This window comes from Primulina eburnea, chromosome 9 (assembly GCF_022965805.1).
Source record: "Primulina eburnea isolate SZY01 chromosome 9, ASM2296580v1, whole genome shotgun sequence".
In the NCBI taxonomy this organism is placed as follows: domain Eukaryota; kingdom Viridiplantae; phylum Streptophyta; class Magnoliopsida; order Lamiales; family Gesneriaceae; genus Primulina; species Primulina eburnea.
The window spans coordinates 32,096,346-32,112,176 of NC_133109.1; the positions used below are offsets into that span (position 1 = coordinate 32,096,346).

The 15,831-nt window shown below is 34.6% G+C and overlaps 3 protein-coding genes across 4 annotated transcripts; 1 reads left to right on the plus strand and 2 right to left on the minus strand.

Annotated features, from left to right (window-relative positions):
- Window positions 1-3,474: 3,474 nt before the first annotated feature.
- LOC140840902 (protein FAR1-RELATED SEQUENCE 5-like) lies at window positions 3,475-5,701 on the minus strand. Its single transcript, XM_073208054.1, has 4 exons — window positions 5,603-5,701; window positions 5,300-5,393; window positions 4,628-4,686; window positions 3,475-4,512 (listed from the first exon to the last, which is right to left on the minus strand). The coding sequence occupies exons 1-4, from the start codon at window positions 5,699-5,701 to the stop codon at window positions 3,475-3,477; spliced, it is 1,290 nt and encodes a 429-aa protein (XP_073064155.1).
- A 257-nt stretch (window positions 5,702-5,958) lies between these two features.
- On the minus strand, window positions 5,959-6,982 carry LOC140841735 (histone H1). Its single transcript, XM_073209383.1, has 2 exons — window positions 6,621-6,982; window positions 5,959-6,524 (listed from the first exon to the last, which is right to left on the minus strand). The coding sequence occupies exons 1-2, from the start codon at window positions 6,729-6,731 to the stop codon at window positions 6,054-6,056; spliced, it is 582 nt and encodes a 193-aa protein (XP_073065484.1). The 5' UTR covers window positions 6,732-6,982; the 3' UTR covers window positions 5,959-6,053.
- A 3,953-nt stretch (window positions 6,983-10,935) lies between these two features.
- LOC140841736 (uncharacterized) lies at window positions 10,936-14,252 on the plus strand. 2 transcript variants are annotated; one of them, XM_073209384.1, is made up of 6 exons: window positions 10,936-11,028; window positions 11,191-11,280; window positions 11,382-11,469; window positions 12,821-12,909; window positions 13,368-13,479; window positions 13,897-14,252. In XM_073209384.1, the coding sequence occupies exons 1-6, from the start codon at window positions 10,993-10,995 to the stop codon at window positions 14,109-14,111; spliced, it is 630 nt and encodes a 209-aa protein (XP_073065485.1). In that variant the 5' UTR covers window positions 10,936-10,992; the 3' UTR covers window positions 14,112-14,252. The 2 variants fall into 2 exon arrangements, with proteins under 2 accessions (XP_073065485.1, XP_073065486.1); XM_073209385.1 differs by having other exon boundaries at window positions 13,915-14,252.
- The last annotated feature ends 1,579 nt before the right edge of the window (window positions 14,253-15,831 follow it).

Consider the following 15,831-nt stretch of genomic DNA (forward strand, 5'->3'; position numbering starts at 1 on the left):
CTTATATTTAGTTATTGTCTTTATATTTCAGAAATCTTTGGACTAGAACTTATATCTCTTGGTTTTTTGTTTTTATATCGTCTTAAATTTAATGTCACTTTTTGGTTCTCACTTGTATTGCAAACTTGCGTGGATTTTTGTACTCCACTATGGCAATGCTTTAAATTGTTCTCTACAAAATCTTTTATGTCACTCATTAGTTGTATAATATTCGTAAATCATTTTTATTCCTTGATATAACAGCCCTGCTCCAAAAGAGGCAATGTTCAATGATTGTTTAACTTCATTTCAAGTATTGCTTCATTTTGGATCAACTTCCTTTACATTAATCATTTTCGTAACCTTACAAGAATGAGTTCTGTTGTAGTAAAAACGGTTTGAACAGTATAATGTAGTTCTAAAATCAACACTAATAGGTTGGATTGTGGAGAAATATTAGGAATTGAACAAGAGTTTTATTAGTGTGGTGGTACTGCTGAAATAGGTTTGGCTTCTACTGGCTGTTCTAATTCAGTAAAGACTTGGACTATTGGACCTTCTCAGCATCTGCTGACTTCATAGTGCTAAAATGGTGAGCCGTTTAATTTGAAGTTGCTATTTTTTGTTTTATTTATTGCATTTAGTAAACTAATTATTTTTTTTTTGGAAATTTTGTGTAACTATAAGGCAAAACATATGTTGTGTTTGTTGGACGCAATCCCGGCGTATATACGTCTTGGGAAGAAACGCATATGCAAGTCAACAAATTTAGTGGAGCTGTACACAAGTCTTATAAAACTAATGAAGAAGCAGTAGAAGCATTTACGACGTACAAGGAAAAACAATCTTGTTCGAGATCGAGTTCAAGGTCCGCTTCAGCGCCCGCTTCAAGTTCTACTACAGCTTCAAGTTGCAACACATCTGCCGACCAATATGAGAAACTAGCTAAACTAATAGATGTCCAGGTAGAGTTAGCACGTGATCAACGGGAGCAATGCTTGAAGGCTGCACAAATATTTGAAGAGATAGAACGACAATTGAAATCTCTTCGTGTTAAAGAAGATTAAAAGTAGTATTTGTATTATTACAATGAATCTTTTTTAATTATTTTGTTTCGTCATGTAAGATTAGTGGATTAATGACTTTTGTAAAGCAGCATCTTGTTTTGTTTTGTCATGGGACTCTTAGGCAGCATGGTTTTCGTGAATGTGCTTTGTGTTTTGCTGTTGGGTAATGGAGCATAATGTTGGTTTTCGTGACTCTCATCAAGATTGTGTCTTGTCATGGTATCCTTCTTCAATTTTGTAATGGAGCAAAAAAAATCCATAGCAAACTTCCCCAAGCAGATTTTTGTTTTGAAGTTTGTTGACAACAGTTATGCTAGATCTCATTTACTTATTGTTGGTGACATTGACTCGTCTACGAGATTTTGTGATAGACCAATTCTATCGCCGATGTCTTCTAGTCGTAAAAAATGACACCACCTCCTTGCATTGATTTCTATTAATCAACGAGTTTTTGGAAAAATGATTTGTGTTTTATGATTACTTATTTGAATTCAAGTTACCATGTCAAAAGAGCACAAGAAAGAATTGAACTCAGAAACAGAGAATGCTTTGTAAAGATGGTCCAGAAAGTGAAGACGCAGACTGATGAACTAGAATTGGATGTTGAATAAAGTCATTATCAGCAAGTGAGGGAAAAATAAGTGGCTGAATACATAGAAAATCAACAGCAAACACTTGGCTGCTTTACAAGATGACTTTAACTACTAATTCTGGACGCTGTTTCCTTTTCGATGCAGCAGACAGTTACTTGTAAATGCAACAAACCAGACACTATCTGCAACAAACCAGACACTACTAATTCTGGACGCTGTTTCCACCATTGCTGTGGCAGACCAGAACATAGTATCACAGTGCAAGCAACAAACCAAGAAACATTGATGAAAATTGGGACTATCACAAAAAATGGAAGCGAAGCATACACCATATCTGTTTTGTGTAGCGTTTAAGCAACAAAAGCACTACCAACACAAAGGGAAAGCACTACCAACACTACCAACAAAAGCACTACCAACACACGACCCTACGGAGTTATCAAGCTATTACAACAGTCCATATCAAGCTATTCAAAATGAGGGTGATTACAACAGTCCATCAGCTTTGTTGTCTTCGGGTTTATCTACCTCTGCATGATATAAGATAGGCATAATAAACAAAACAAATCAATCATTAGCGCACAACCAGAAGACTAATAACAAAGAAAAACCAAGTATAATGCAAGGCAACAGATGCGGAAACTTACAGATAAATCCATGCCACTCAAATTGATTGACTTCAAATTGAGATGTCCATGATGGTGGGACATTAGGATTTTGTAGTTGTTGGGCATGATCTACTTGTTGGCTATTCATGCATTGGGAAGTCTGTGAGCTTTGTCCTTTTCTTTTGCCACATCTTGCATCTCCTCCATCAAAAAATGAGAAAAAGTTATTAAAGATTGAAATAACTATTAACAATTAACAATTAACAAAAAAAATTACGACTTACTTGAACTGTCTACTTTTCCTTTTCCTTTTCTTTTCTTACTTTTATCATCCCAATGACGTTGTATGTTTTTATTTGTAATTCCTCTTGACTTGACTTGAGGAGGATTACGTACAACCATTTCATCTACCATGTTTTCTTCCTGAATCCCGTTTTCATCCAACTTAAGTTTTTCGAAGAACTCATCTATTTGTTCTCTCGCACCTTCAACAATTTCTGTCAATTTCTTTCTTGCATCTCCATTAGATTTACATCGCATTGTAAGATTATATGTCGATCTCATAAGTTGGTTTACAAAAACCATCTCAGATTCCTGGCCACTTCCACTTTCTTGCTGACAAAAATCATCCACCAAAACTCTATTTTTTGCATTTTTCATCCAGCGGTTCTTCAAGTAGGGTTTGGGAATATAATTCACATTCATAAAATTGAAGACCATCAAAATGTGTTTGCACAATATTCCCATTGACTCGAATTTCTGACAACTGCAATTTACTTCAGTAGTCTCCTTATTAAATAGCACGTGCCGAACCCTTGAGTTCTCATCATGAGATTTCACTTTAAAATAGAGGATAACCGCACTGAAATCCAAAGGCATCTCAATAAACCGCATATTCAAAGAATTAATAAACTCTAACTCGAATAGCTTGTACACGGTGAGTGTATAAACATCAGCTGCAGAATTCAACATTGGATTGTTTTTCAACATTGTCGGGGCGTTCTTGTGATGACAACGCGTATCTTCGGCCTTCTCTTTCTCTCGCCAACTTTGTTGGATTTTTTCGTAATTAACCACAAAATCATACAATGAAATTGCACTGTTACTTGATCTCTTCAACACAGCATTTGTCACCTCGCTTCTAGAAGTTGCCAATAGCCCGGCACTAAACTTGTGATTGCTAAACGCAGTAGCCCATTTGTATCTCAATGTGTACATACCATTTAACTATTTGTGGCCACTCAGATCGTATTTATCAATCATAGTACTCCATGTGGATTCAAATTCTTCTTCAGATTCACAATGAGTCATGCATTTATTCCACAATCTTTTAAAACTAGAATCACCATTCAAACTACCAAAGTGTGATGGAGCATTTTGGTTTATGTGCCATTGACATAACCGATGGTGTGAATGTGGAAAAATTGTTTCAATTGCATTCATCATTGCTTGGCATTGATCTGTAAAAATTGTTTCAGGTTGTTTCCCATTCATAGAATCAAGAAAAGTTTTGAACAACCATTCAAATGAACTCTCGGTTTCATCTGACATAAATGCCAAGCCAAACAGAACATTTTGTCTGTGCTGATTAATTCCAACGAAAGGAGCACATATCAAATTGTACCGATTTGTGCGATAAGTCGTGTCAACTGATAATATATCACCAAAAAACTCATAATCAACTTCACATCTGGAATCCCTAAGGAAGAAGTTCATGACTCTATTGTCATCATCTAATTGCACATTCCAATAAAAATTTGACTCTTTATTTGACTTGTTTATGAAATGATGAAGTAATGCAGAAGCATCTCCGTTCTCAACTTTCGTTTGTTTTTTTATGCGACCAAGATGATCATATGCATCTTTTCGAATAAAGCTCAAATTCTGTGGTCCTTGTGCTTCATTTATCATATAAGAGACAGCATTAGACACTGTTATCCCAGAATTTACCATGGACTCCAAAATAGATTTTTGAGCATATGAAATATTGCGTGATGATCTCAACAAATGTCTTTGATCAACCGCAAGCATTTCGTGATTATGTTCCATGACAAATCTACCGACCGTCCATTCTCCACCACGTTGCCTAGTTATTCTGAGCTTCGCTTTACATTTACTTCTACTTGTCGGCTTCAAGTAAACAGGTATTTGCGCATTAGAACGTTTTTCATCTTTACTAACCCTCACAAGAACATTCAAACTCTTTAGCTTGAAGTTCGTTAGTGCCAGGAAAGTAGCGTTGATCACCTTTTTTAACACTAAAACCTTTTGCATTACCATAATTACAATATAGTATATAAGCATCTTCAACACTTTTCACCACTTCACCAACAAATAGTTTACTCTCCAATTGATCTACAATAGAATTTGTAGATAGTACCTCAACATCTCTATGTATCACAGATTCCAAATTTGAAACTCCAACCTCTTCAACATTATCTACCACAAAGTTTATAAGAACAAAAAATCAGTTTGGATAGTATTTGGTTATATTATAAAAGGAAATTTATAACTATGGAAAAATATTACAAGAGTCAATATATCTACCATCGCAATTCAGATCCATTCGTCGTGTTTCAGGTCTCGGTTCAGTCAATGGGATGTATGTAGATGTGTAGCAACCACAGATGGACCAGGATCTAATCTTGTGATGAACTCAGGAACAACAACAACAATACTCCAGTAAATTCTATGAGACAATAACAAAAAAAATATTAGTAGTACCAAAGAGCATCGTATGCCAAATAAGAAATATGAGTTAGTTTATCAGTGATTTCGTCCAAATTACAATATAAACTTATAGTTAACATCTAAAACTCTGAAACCAAATAAAATTTACCAAAAACCATCGTAAAGAAAGTTTTCCCCAATTTCTATCACTGCAAACAGAAATTCCCAAATATATCACAAAAGTTGAAACTTGAAATTATTGTAATGTACCTAAAAATCACTTCAAAAGCAAACAGAAATTCCAAAATATATCACAAAACACACATTTCCCTTCAACGGGAAATCTACCAACTTAATCCTTGAAAAAGTTTGTATCTTCAACCTAGTGCTCTGGACGATGTACGCCGGTGCTTAGCAGCACCGCTGGCTTTTTGGTGGAGGTATGGAATGAATTTTAACAATGGAGATGGCAAAACCTGAAAGAAGAGGGAAAATAGCTTTTAGAAATTTTTGACGGGAATTTGAGATGCTCTGTTGAGCTGTTTTCTTTTTTTTAAAAAAAGAAAGAAAGGGTTCAATGTTTAACCATGGTCAAAGAAGAGTCAATTTTTCAAAGTCGATTAGCTGATTTTTTTTAAAAAAACCAAGTGCCACGTGTCATCTTCCCAATGGGTTAGGGCTGTGCCCTAAGGCCAGCATCGAAATATCCGCTTGGGCTTGATGGGAAAGAAGGAGCTGGGTAGTCTTTTGCGAGTGTGGGGTGAATTGCGCTGCTTATTGCCATTACTGAGAAAGCTGCGTGTCCATTGGATTTGAAACAATGTAATCTTGCGTCGGCATTTATTAACTAAGCTTCGTCCCTAGAGAAGAAACAATATCTCCAGGAAATGCAAACCCATTTTTACAAGAACTAATTCAAAATTATTATTATTTTTAGTTTAAATATTGTTTTCTCAAATCTTAATTAATTATAGATGCAAAAAATAAGTTAGATGAAATTTTTCCAAACCAAAGTTGAAACTAGATATCGTTTAAAAAAAATACATTAAAATTTAAAACCAGAAAACATCCCATCATGATCGTGATCCCTATTCATAAACCTACAAATTTACTATTATATCGATCATTCACAGCGCCTAAGCTTTAACCCTCTTGGTTTTCTTTGCAGCCGGCGATTTAATGCTCTTCGGTTGCTTCGGCTTGGCTGCAGCTGCCTTCTTCGGAGCCACCTTCTTCACACCCTCCGCTTTCTTCGTCACCGCTTTCCTTTTTGTACCCACGGAGGTAACTGTGGCTTTCTTTGCTGCTGGTGCTGCTTTAGGTTTCTTTGCGGTGGCCTTTGTGGCGGCGGCGGCTTTCTTGCTAACAGCGGCAGGTTTCTTGGCGGCGGGCTTGGGGTTATTCTTCTTTCCGGCGTCGGATAGCTTGAATGAAGCCTTGATTTTGATGAGCTTTCCTTTCAGAGTGGAGTTCTTCAACTGAAGGCCTAGAATTTTCCTGAAATTCGCCGGTAGAACAGATTTGTGCTTCTCTTCCATGTACTTTGCGATTGCGTAGGGACTCGATCCACCCTTCTCATTCAATGCTAACAAAGCCTCCTTGATCATCTGCATATAAAATCGAAACCCATACTCAGAATTCCAACTCCAATGGCATGAATCACAAAAAAAATTCAAATATGGAGATATATATTATCATCATACCTCGAAGTATGGAGGGTGAGAAGAAGTTTTAGCCGCCTTGGGTTTTTTCTCTTTCACGGCCGGAGTCTTCTTCTCCGCCTTTGGCTTCGTGGCTTCTGCGGTGGCCAACATCGCGCCGGAATGCGGTTTCAAGAGCTGGAACGGAAAAATATGGAAGTCTGAGAAAACCGCTTTAGCTTCTGCAATGGCAGGGAATTTCCCTTCCAGAATATATAAACGGGGAGCGATCCTTCTGAAGTGGGTTGCTGAAATCTGATTGGTCCCTTTGAATTGACAAGGACTGATACTTTGGGCTGGGGATTTGTGAATCGTACACGTGGCGATTCTCTGAGTCGTTGATAATGGTTTGAATTGGATCGAGTGGTGCCATTCTTATCCGGAAAGATTACAGGGAACGTGTGTGTTTTCTTGGTAAAAATGGGGACTGATTTTTTTTTTTTTGCGGAATTTTATTTGATTTCGGTTTAGAAATTTGATGACATTAAAGTTTAGAGATTTGTATTAACAATGTGGTTTGAATTTGGGATAATGGGGCTGAGATGGCAGAATAAAATCAATTTTGTAATGTTTTGTTACTAATGATTTGTTGTGTTTAAACATTTTCTAATTTCTAATTTACAACATTCTATAGATTTATTTTGATATTGTATATTTGGGGAAAAAACTAGATTTAATCAATAATGTTTAAACAAACTTCAATTCGATCTTTTTTCTTTGGAAATTCTCGATTTAGTCATTTATCTTTTAGAAGATTTGCATAATTTAGAAGATGGAAACATAGGTCTAAATAAGAATAGAGAAAACAACCCCAACTAGAGGAAATGAAATTCCACCATAAAGATGGAAAACGTGGACAAAAAATATCTTTAAAAGATGTCCAGAGATCGATCAAAGAAAATTACAATGAACATCTTTTGTAATGTTGGGAAAGTAACCAAAATAATATTTGATCCCAACGAAGATATTTGATCAAAAGAATATGCAGATTATTCTAAAGAACATTTGAACATATGCTTAATCAAAACATAAACGTCACTATACAACAATCCATGTTTTCTGGTAAAAAATAATGGTGAAATCAAAAGGAAAAAAACCCAAATTATTGATTAATTATCAGAAAATTAATAAAATTATGGAGTTTGATGAGTATTTTATACATAGTATAGATCATTTTATCAGTTGTATACACAACACTTAATTTTTTCTTAATTTATTGTAAACCTGGATTCTATCAGATTTGGGTGAATAAAATCAAGAAATTCTCATTTTTCTCCACAACACAATGTTATTATGTTTGAGAACTATTACCAATGTCATGGGCTAATACTCATCCGATATTTCAAAAAAAGATGAATGGTACATTTAAAGATTGAATTGATTTTATGTTTGTCAATATTGATGATATAATAGAATCTAAAAACATGGATGCACGTGTTAAATATCATGATATAGATTTAAAAACATGGATACACATATTAAACATTTAAATATTTTCTCTAAAGTTTGTAAACATTAATGATTGATTCTTCATGAAAAGAAGACAATTATAGCTACAAGGATACAGAATTATTTGTAGTTGAAATCGACGAGTTATGAATAATTCTACAGAAATACATTATGGAAAAAGTGCAAAATCTTCTATATAAACTCGAAGATAAAATATAACTACGAAGTTTCTGAGTGGTTTTTAATTTTGCTGGAATGTTAATGAAGAATGTAGCAAAAGATATAAATGATTTACATTTCATCGCTAAAAAATTGCAAGATTATGGACATAGAATACAAAAAAGGACTTGGGCAACTAAAAACAATTTATAAGAAAATTTCAAATATGGTTACTCTCCAAAATAAAGATGATCTGATATTATCCATATGTCATTGATCAATGGTGAGCGACAGTTATTACAAAGCTCATACCAGAAATAGACAACTATACAGATATTGTAGTGAACTATTCTTATACGCAAATGCCATACAATGACAAATCAACAAAAAAATTAATATGTAGTAAAAAAAACTGTTGAAAAATGATGATTATTTTTACATGTTAAAGTTGATAATGCACATCTTAAAACTTTCTTGAAAAAAATGAATCTAAATTCGAGAAGTTTAGATCATTAAAATGACAAGCTTTATGTCAAAATATATTTTTGATAATGTTAATATTAAATCTCATTAAAATAATATAACTTAGTGTAAGACTGAAAACAACATGTAATGAAATCTGAGACATCGCTCTTGTACTCACAACTTTTGCATTGCAAAAGTATGTCATCCAAGCTATCAAGAAACCACTAGATTATCAAAAGGTGAGTTTTCGAATACAAAGTTCTATACATTGAGCAGGAGATTCGAGTACACATAGCACAAATGCTAAGTCGAGATAATCTTTAAATGAGTCAGCTCTGCAAAATATGAGGCTCCAAATTCTTATATCGAGTCATCAAGTCACCCATTCACATTGGGAATTGAAGAAAGAGATATTAATCTTAAACCACAAATAAACAATGGAAAATCTAAGGTTGATATTTATGAGTCTATAGTTTCTCAATTTCAGTTATAATCGCAGAACTGTGAGACATTAAAAACTAGAGCATGAATCAACTTAGTCGCAGGTCGTCTTGACATATCAAGAAAATACATAAGAATGTGGATGAAACTCACTTCATATCTTAAGGAGCTCAAGTTATTGTATTAATTTTGGGCTCTTGCCTCGGTCTATACCATAAAACCCAGTTTCTCATATATATCTGCACTACCAAAATAGATCTAAGAAGCTGTTCATTAAACATGAACAAATAAAGACTATTTGTCGATATGTGTCATTCTGGAGATACACCTATTCAGTTCAGCACTAGAACCAGCCGGGAAAGACTCACACGAGACTTTCTGTTTTATGAAGCTCGGGAGCTCGGACGCCAATGCTCGGAAATTTTTCGAAGATCCTTCGGTAGATGAAGTGCACCTTATTGCCGCACTAAGTGAATATGATGTTTCCACTATGAAAGCATGCTGATTATGGGTATGTTTCACAGAAATGGATAAAATCAAGTTTCTGTTCAAATTATATCAGAATCCAGTTAGCAGATTTTGCCTGTTGAGCATAATGACAAGAAAAATTACATGATTTGTAGAATAAAAATTTGAAAAGAAACTGAATCTACTACAAACAGCAAGCTGCTAAGGGAGTAAAGAAGCTCGCTATAAATTTTGAAATATGAATCACATCGGAATATGGGCGAAAAAGATATTCCCAGACTGCCCAAGCCAGAATGATCCAGAATTTGGGAAATATTTTCGGCCAATATTTTATCAAAGTTATCTTGCAGAGACAATTCTAACTGGTAAAGGACCACATAAGACACACTTTCATCTGGAACCACAAAAAGTAAAAGATTCCCCAACAAATTTTTAAAAACATGTGATTCAACCGCTCAATTAGTAGAAGATAATGGCCGCTCAAACATTACCCATAGTGGCATAAATAATAGAAAAAAAAATGCACTTTACAAGTTTAGTTGTATGCAATAATTCACAACAACTGACGATCAATTACGTAAAGTTAACAATCAAGTCTGAACTCTGCTTTTCAAATCCACAAAAAAACCTCTATATATATATATATCAAGACATAAGAAAGTTGGATGAATCGACCATTCTTCTTTTTAAATAAAATTTGTAATATTATCTTTCAATTTATGTGTATACTATTTGGCAAAAACTTGTGTGAGACGGTCTCACGGGTCGTATTTGTGAGACAGATATCTTATTTGGGTTATCCATGAAAAATTATTATTTTTTATGCTAAGAGTACTACTTTTTATTGTGAATATGAGTAGGGTTGACCTGTCTCACAGATTAAAATCCGTGAGACGGTCTCACATGAGACTCACTCATTCTATGTTTAGCTACAATTAATACATAGAAAAGTTATTTCATCATCTACAAAAGTTTATTAATGGTAGATGTAGTTGAAGAAATTTGTGAGAAGAACCATCTGTTACAATTGTATGGTTAAGCTGTGAGGAATAATCTCTAAAATCCAAAATCTAACGATATTTTGGCCAAAATATATAATGTTTAATTTATTTTACGAAAACACGATGAATTAGGAAAGTTTATAAAAAAAATAAAATTAGATGATAAAAAAAAAATTCAAACTAAAATAGTCAAATGTCTAAAATAGGAAAGGACTATTTCAGACTACTAAAGAAAGATGACTGGATTAATAATTTCTTTAAATATTGAGGACCAAAATGAGATTTACCCGGTACATTTAGGTATTACAAAAAACCTCAAAGTAAATAAAATTGGGCTACAAGTACTGGTACTTGTGATTCTTTGATCAGCTGAATTATTTCTTCGAATCTCGATGGGCGGTTCCGAATCAACTCTCACCAGCTCTCAGGTAGATTCTTCAACTTTAATGTGTGTTTCTGTTTAATTCCTCAACTACGAAGCCCTAATCTCAATTACTGTCCCCAATGCTAAAAATTTCTCGTCATTATTCCGCCAATCATCTCCTTATGCGGTGATTGTTGCAATGATTTTTCTCATTATGCATGTGCAGGGGAAGAATCTGGATGATGAGATCACCACTGTCTCGGAGCGTACGGAGGTCAGGGACCCAATCTTGGAGAAGCTGGAATCCCTAAAAATCGTGAGCCCTTTAAAAATCAAACCTATGTCAGGACGTATTAACTTCATGAATGTATGGTTAATGATTATCTCTTTCTATTTGGGTGGGGGTGATTGTAACAGACGGCGCCAATACTGACGTCAGCTCCTCCGGGGGAGAGTAGTTTGACAGATATCCTTGTGAGGAAACCATCTTCTTCTTCCACTTCGGGTGTGCCTCTTTATTATCTTTTTATTTTTCTACTTGATTTTTGTGTCTGCTTTTGTTTTTTATTTTGTCGCCCGGACTTTGTTTTCAACATTATTAATTGTTTTCTGTTTACGTCTGCACGCGAATGGCAGAAGAAAAAACTTGAAACAAACCGGAATGGGTAGGCAAGAAATTGATATAATTAGCAGGAAACTCGTACATTAAACTTATGTAACGTTAAGTGGAACTTACTTTCTAGGAAGTGAAAGAATGCTAAAAAGTTTGACAAGAGTGATATCTTCAATTCCGTCCCCAAATAACTCGTGAATTCCATCTTAAATATGGCTTTCTAAAACTTTGTTGATTACGGCAAGAAGTGATGGCAATGGCGGTTTCTATTTAAGCTTGGTTTTTTTTAGTATATTAGTTTTAAACTCCACATTCGAGCATTAAAGCACTTGGTTGAATTCGAGAATACATAATTTTGGCTGCAAACACTAGCAGAAAGTTAGAGCTCAACTCCACATCAGGAGGTTTTTTCACGTTAAATACGCTCTTAACTTCAGTTTAAAGGCATAATGATTCCGTTATTGGTGCTAATGATGTCATTCAATCATGTTTCACTTTAGCGCTTAACCTTCTCTTTAAACAGTCTGCAATATTAAGCGCTGCTTCGACAACTTTGCAAAGTCTAGTGACACAACTGACATGAAGAGTTGCTTAATTCCTCAAGGTTTCATGTAGAGTCTCATGAGATGGTATTATTATTGCCTATCAACAGTTCACAAGGAGGCAGCACCTGGCGGTGCATTCATATCTCATATCATGATTTAATTTGGCTTGAATTATCATTGCGGTGAAGGTTTTAGCTACCAAATTTATGATCTTTAACATTAAGTAAGAAAATGGAAGCTTTTCAAAATCCTCACGCGATTTACGCACACATGCGTGTATATATCATTTATCAACTATCATTGCAATATTTATCCACCATACGATTATCTACAAGCAATAACCCCTGTAACTGCTGTCCTCTATTGGTTATTCACAAGCTAGCAGATTACATTCCATTATGGAGTTTAGCAGTTACCCTTGGTGGAATGCTGTATAGAATTTCACTTCTTATGTTAATCTAGAAGTTGGTACTACAATTAAATGGTATCCTGTTGTATTTTGGAAGCTTCGTAATAATATAATTTTGAAATTCTATATTGCAGTTCAATAGAAAGTCTGAGTTGTACCTTTTGTTTGACAAAGGCATTCTATAACATTGTTAGTTTCTTTTACAGTCTCGTTACTTTCTTGTGATTTTTAAATCCAAATGGTCTAATTAATTGCCAATCTTTTTGTTTTTATGTTATTTTTGAACTAGGTATTGTAAATCCTAATGTGCTACTGGAGCTCTTCTCAATGTATCGGGATTGGCAAGAAAAGAAGGCAGACAATATTAGTAAAAGACAGGTTGGAACAGGTCGCTGCAAATATTCCATTGATGTATCTGTTGTGATTCTTAAATGTTCATTGTTCTTCATTGTGGCTCCACTTATAATTATGTAAGAAAACCATATCAAAAATTGAAAAAAAATTTAGAAGTTGGCGAATACAGCATATGTCCAAGATGCATGCAGCATGTTAGAATCTGGAGCTTCATTCCCCTGATTGGGTTTGTGCCATATCTCAGTTGCTCGACCATACTTCTGATTTGGCTTTGATTCTGTGAGAACTTGGGTACCCGCTAATCAATTGCCAGCGAAGCTTGCGGATTTAAATGTCTTAATTGGTTTCTTGCTTATCTGCATCCATGTCATATCTTTGGAATCGGAAACATGTTTAGTTCGCTTATAATTTTTTTGTTGGAAAAAGTTTGATGAGTTCAATTGTTCGAAAGTAGTTATTTTCTTTTCTTTTCTTTTCGACAGGAAGATATTGAAAACAAGATAGAAGTTGCAGATGCTTTGGCAGTTAAGCTTCTCAAACGTTTTAATTACTCGGTATCAGCAATGAAGACTACCTCTCATAATCTTTCTGAAGGTACCTAATCCACTCATCTAAAGCAATGGAAATTGTTGGCGTGGTTGATTAAAAAAGATATTTCTTGACTACTTCGGTGTGTGTGTGGGTAATTAGTAGATATGAGAATTGTAGCTTACAAATGCAATGTAAAATCCATAAGCTGACAGCCACATGGTTTTCATACAATTCTTAAAGCATAGAGGAAGCATAAATAAACATATTTTTAGTTCCAGCGGACGCCTGCGTACCGCATAAAATCTGATGATCTAAAATAGTGGCATTACGGAAGAAACTTCCATTTTATCATGTCATACTTTTTATGATAAAAAAATCTTTATAGCAAGATCGTAATCAAGTTTTTGTAATACTTTATGCGCTGTGGAGCCTCCGCAGTAATTATCACGGTTATCATAATTTTATTCAAACATCACACAGTTCATGCCTTGCAAGTAGAACTTGGAGAGTTGAAAGGCAGATTAACCGAAGTCATCAGCAATTGCGATGCATTATGCAAGAGAATAGCTATCGAAGGACCAGAAACGCTGCGATCTTCTATCTCGCCGATCACAGTAGCCTCTACGGGCCAAAAGAACCACCCTGTGTCGACACCCTTGCCGCTAACATCACAAGGGGAGGATCATTTACGATAGCAAGCTAGTTGGTTCCTTTTCCCCCTCTAGAATTTGGTTTTTACAGTTTCTTTTTATAGAATTGCAATTAGATAGATTCGGAAGCTTGGATTGTTTGACAAAATATGATCATTGCAGCGTAAATGAATCACATTGAAGTAATCCCCCGACAGTCGAACCCATAATTGATTTTTTTTTTTTCCGTTCTGTATTTCTCGGATCCGAACGAATGATTAAATTTACATAACAATTGTATATATTTTCAAAAGTACCCCACCCAAAATATGGACTATATATTGGTACTACATATATAAAAAGATCAAGAAATAATGTAACTTAATAGTACAATGTTACTAGAATCTTCTATTAATTTTAATTTTAAATTCATTTTATGATAAATTAGTTTTCCAGATTTCCTCATTTTTATAAATTAGTTTTCTAATTCAGACACTTGGTGGAGATATTATAGCGAATGATTAAATCGGAGGTGACACATCTATGGTTCGCGGTCGTGGTCGCGGAGATCGTCACGAAAGTCACCGTTCCAGTTATCATGACATTTTACAGAAAGGTCAAAGCAATGATATTTTTTAAAAATTAATATAAATTGAATTTTTTTAAAAATATTTAAATCAAAATAAATATAATTTAAATAGATTATTTGATAAAAACAAGATAATAAATATATTATTTAAATTTTATTTATGAAATCTTATTGAATCATAAATCATATCTTTGTTATATATCGAGATTTATTAGCATGTTTACTTGACCATCAATTTCTTGAGTCGGTCTCATGTGAAATCGTCTCACGGATCTTAATATGTGAGACGGATCGACATTACCCATATTCACAATAAAAAGTAATACTCTTAGCATAAAAAGTAATACTTTTTCATAAATGACCCAAATAAGAGATCCATCTCACAAATACGACCCGTGAGACCGTCTCACACAAATTTTTGCCCAATTTCTTAGCATGTTTGAAACACATTTTTCACCATCAATTTACTTGAAACACATTTTTCACTGGCCAATAATTTCTTAGCATGTTTACTTGACCATCAACTTGTCTATATTTTGGATTAGGAGCAAAAAGATTTGGTTAGCCAGTAACCATCCTCGTGGTATCTGTTAAGATTGGAACTTGGACTTAACTCATCTCCAAAAGCTAACTCAAGAGCGGAGGATTATCCAAGCCAATATATACAACTCACAGGTATCTGTTAAGATTGGAACTTGGATTTAACTCATCTCCAAAAGCTAACTCAAGAGCGGAGGATTATCCAAGCCAATATATACAACTCACAGGTTATCTATCCTACCGATGTGTGACAATTAACACACCCCTCTCACGCACAAAAATGAACATTTGGAGCATGAAGTTTACAAATGACCCAATTATGGGCAGAACGAGTGGCCTAATTATAGACAGTCCAACACATAATGGTAGAACCCGGGCTCTGATACCATGTTAAGATTGGAACTTGGACCTAACTCATCTCCAAAAGCTAGCTCAAGGGGGGAGGATTATCCAAGCCAATATATACAACTCCCAGGTTATCTATCCAACCGATGTGGGACAATTAACAATATTAACGTAGTCAAAAAGGTGAAAAACGTAACGAAGCTGGGTCAAGATCATATTTAATTGCTTGTGTTATTTTTCAAATTTCTGGGCATTTTTCTTTTGTGAATTGAGAACTCATAATTTTTCTGAGCAAAATAAGAGCTACATCCT

Coding starts and splice junctions, on each gene's coding strand:
- LOC140841736 (XM_073209384.1), top strand. CDS start 10,993: ATGGGCGGTTCCGAATCAACTCTCACCAGCTCTCAG. Junction 12,910..13,367: donor ACAATATTAGTAAAAGACAG/GTTGGAACAGGT, acceptor TCTTTTCGACAG/GAAGATATTGAAAACAAGAT. Junction 13,480..13,896: donor CTCTCATAATCTTTCTGAAG/GTACCTAATCCA, acceptor AACATCACACAG/TTCATGCCTTGCAAGTAGAA.
- LOC140840902 (XM_073208054.1), bottom strand. CDS start 5,701: ATGGCAATAAGCAGCGCAATTCACCCCACACTCGCAAAAGACTACCCA. Junction 4,687..5,299: donor TACATCGTCCAGAGCACTAG/GTTGAAGATACA, acceptor ACTTTGTGGTAG/ATAATGTTGAAGAGGTTGGA. Junction 4,513..4,627: donor TGATACATAGAGATGTTGAG/GTACTATCTACA, acceptor GTAATGCAAAAG/GTTTTAGTGTTAAAAAAGGT.
- LOC140841735 (XM_073209383.1), bottom strand. CDS start 6,731: ATGTTGGCCACCGCAGAAGCCACGAAGCCAAAGGCGGAGAAGAAGACT. Junction 6,525..6,620: donor CTCACCCTCCATACTTCGAG/GTATGATGATAA, acceptor TTTTATATGCAG/ATGATCAAGGAGGCTTTGTT.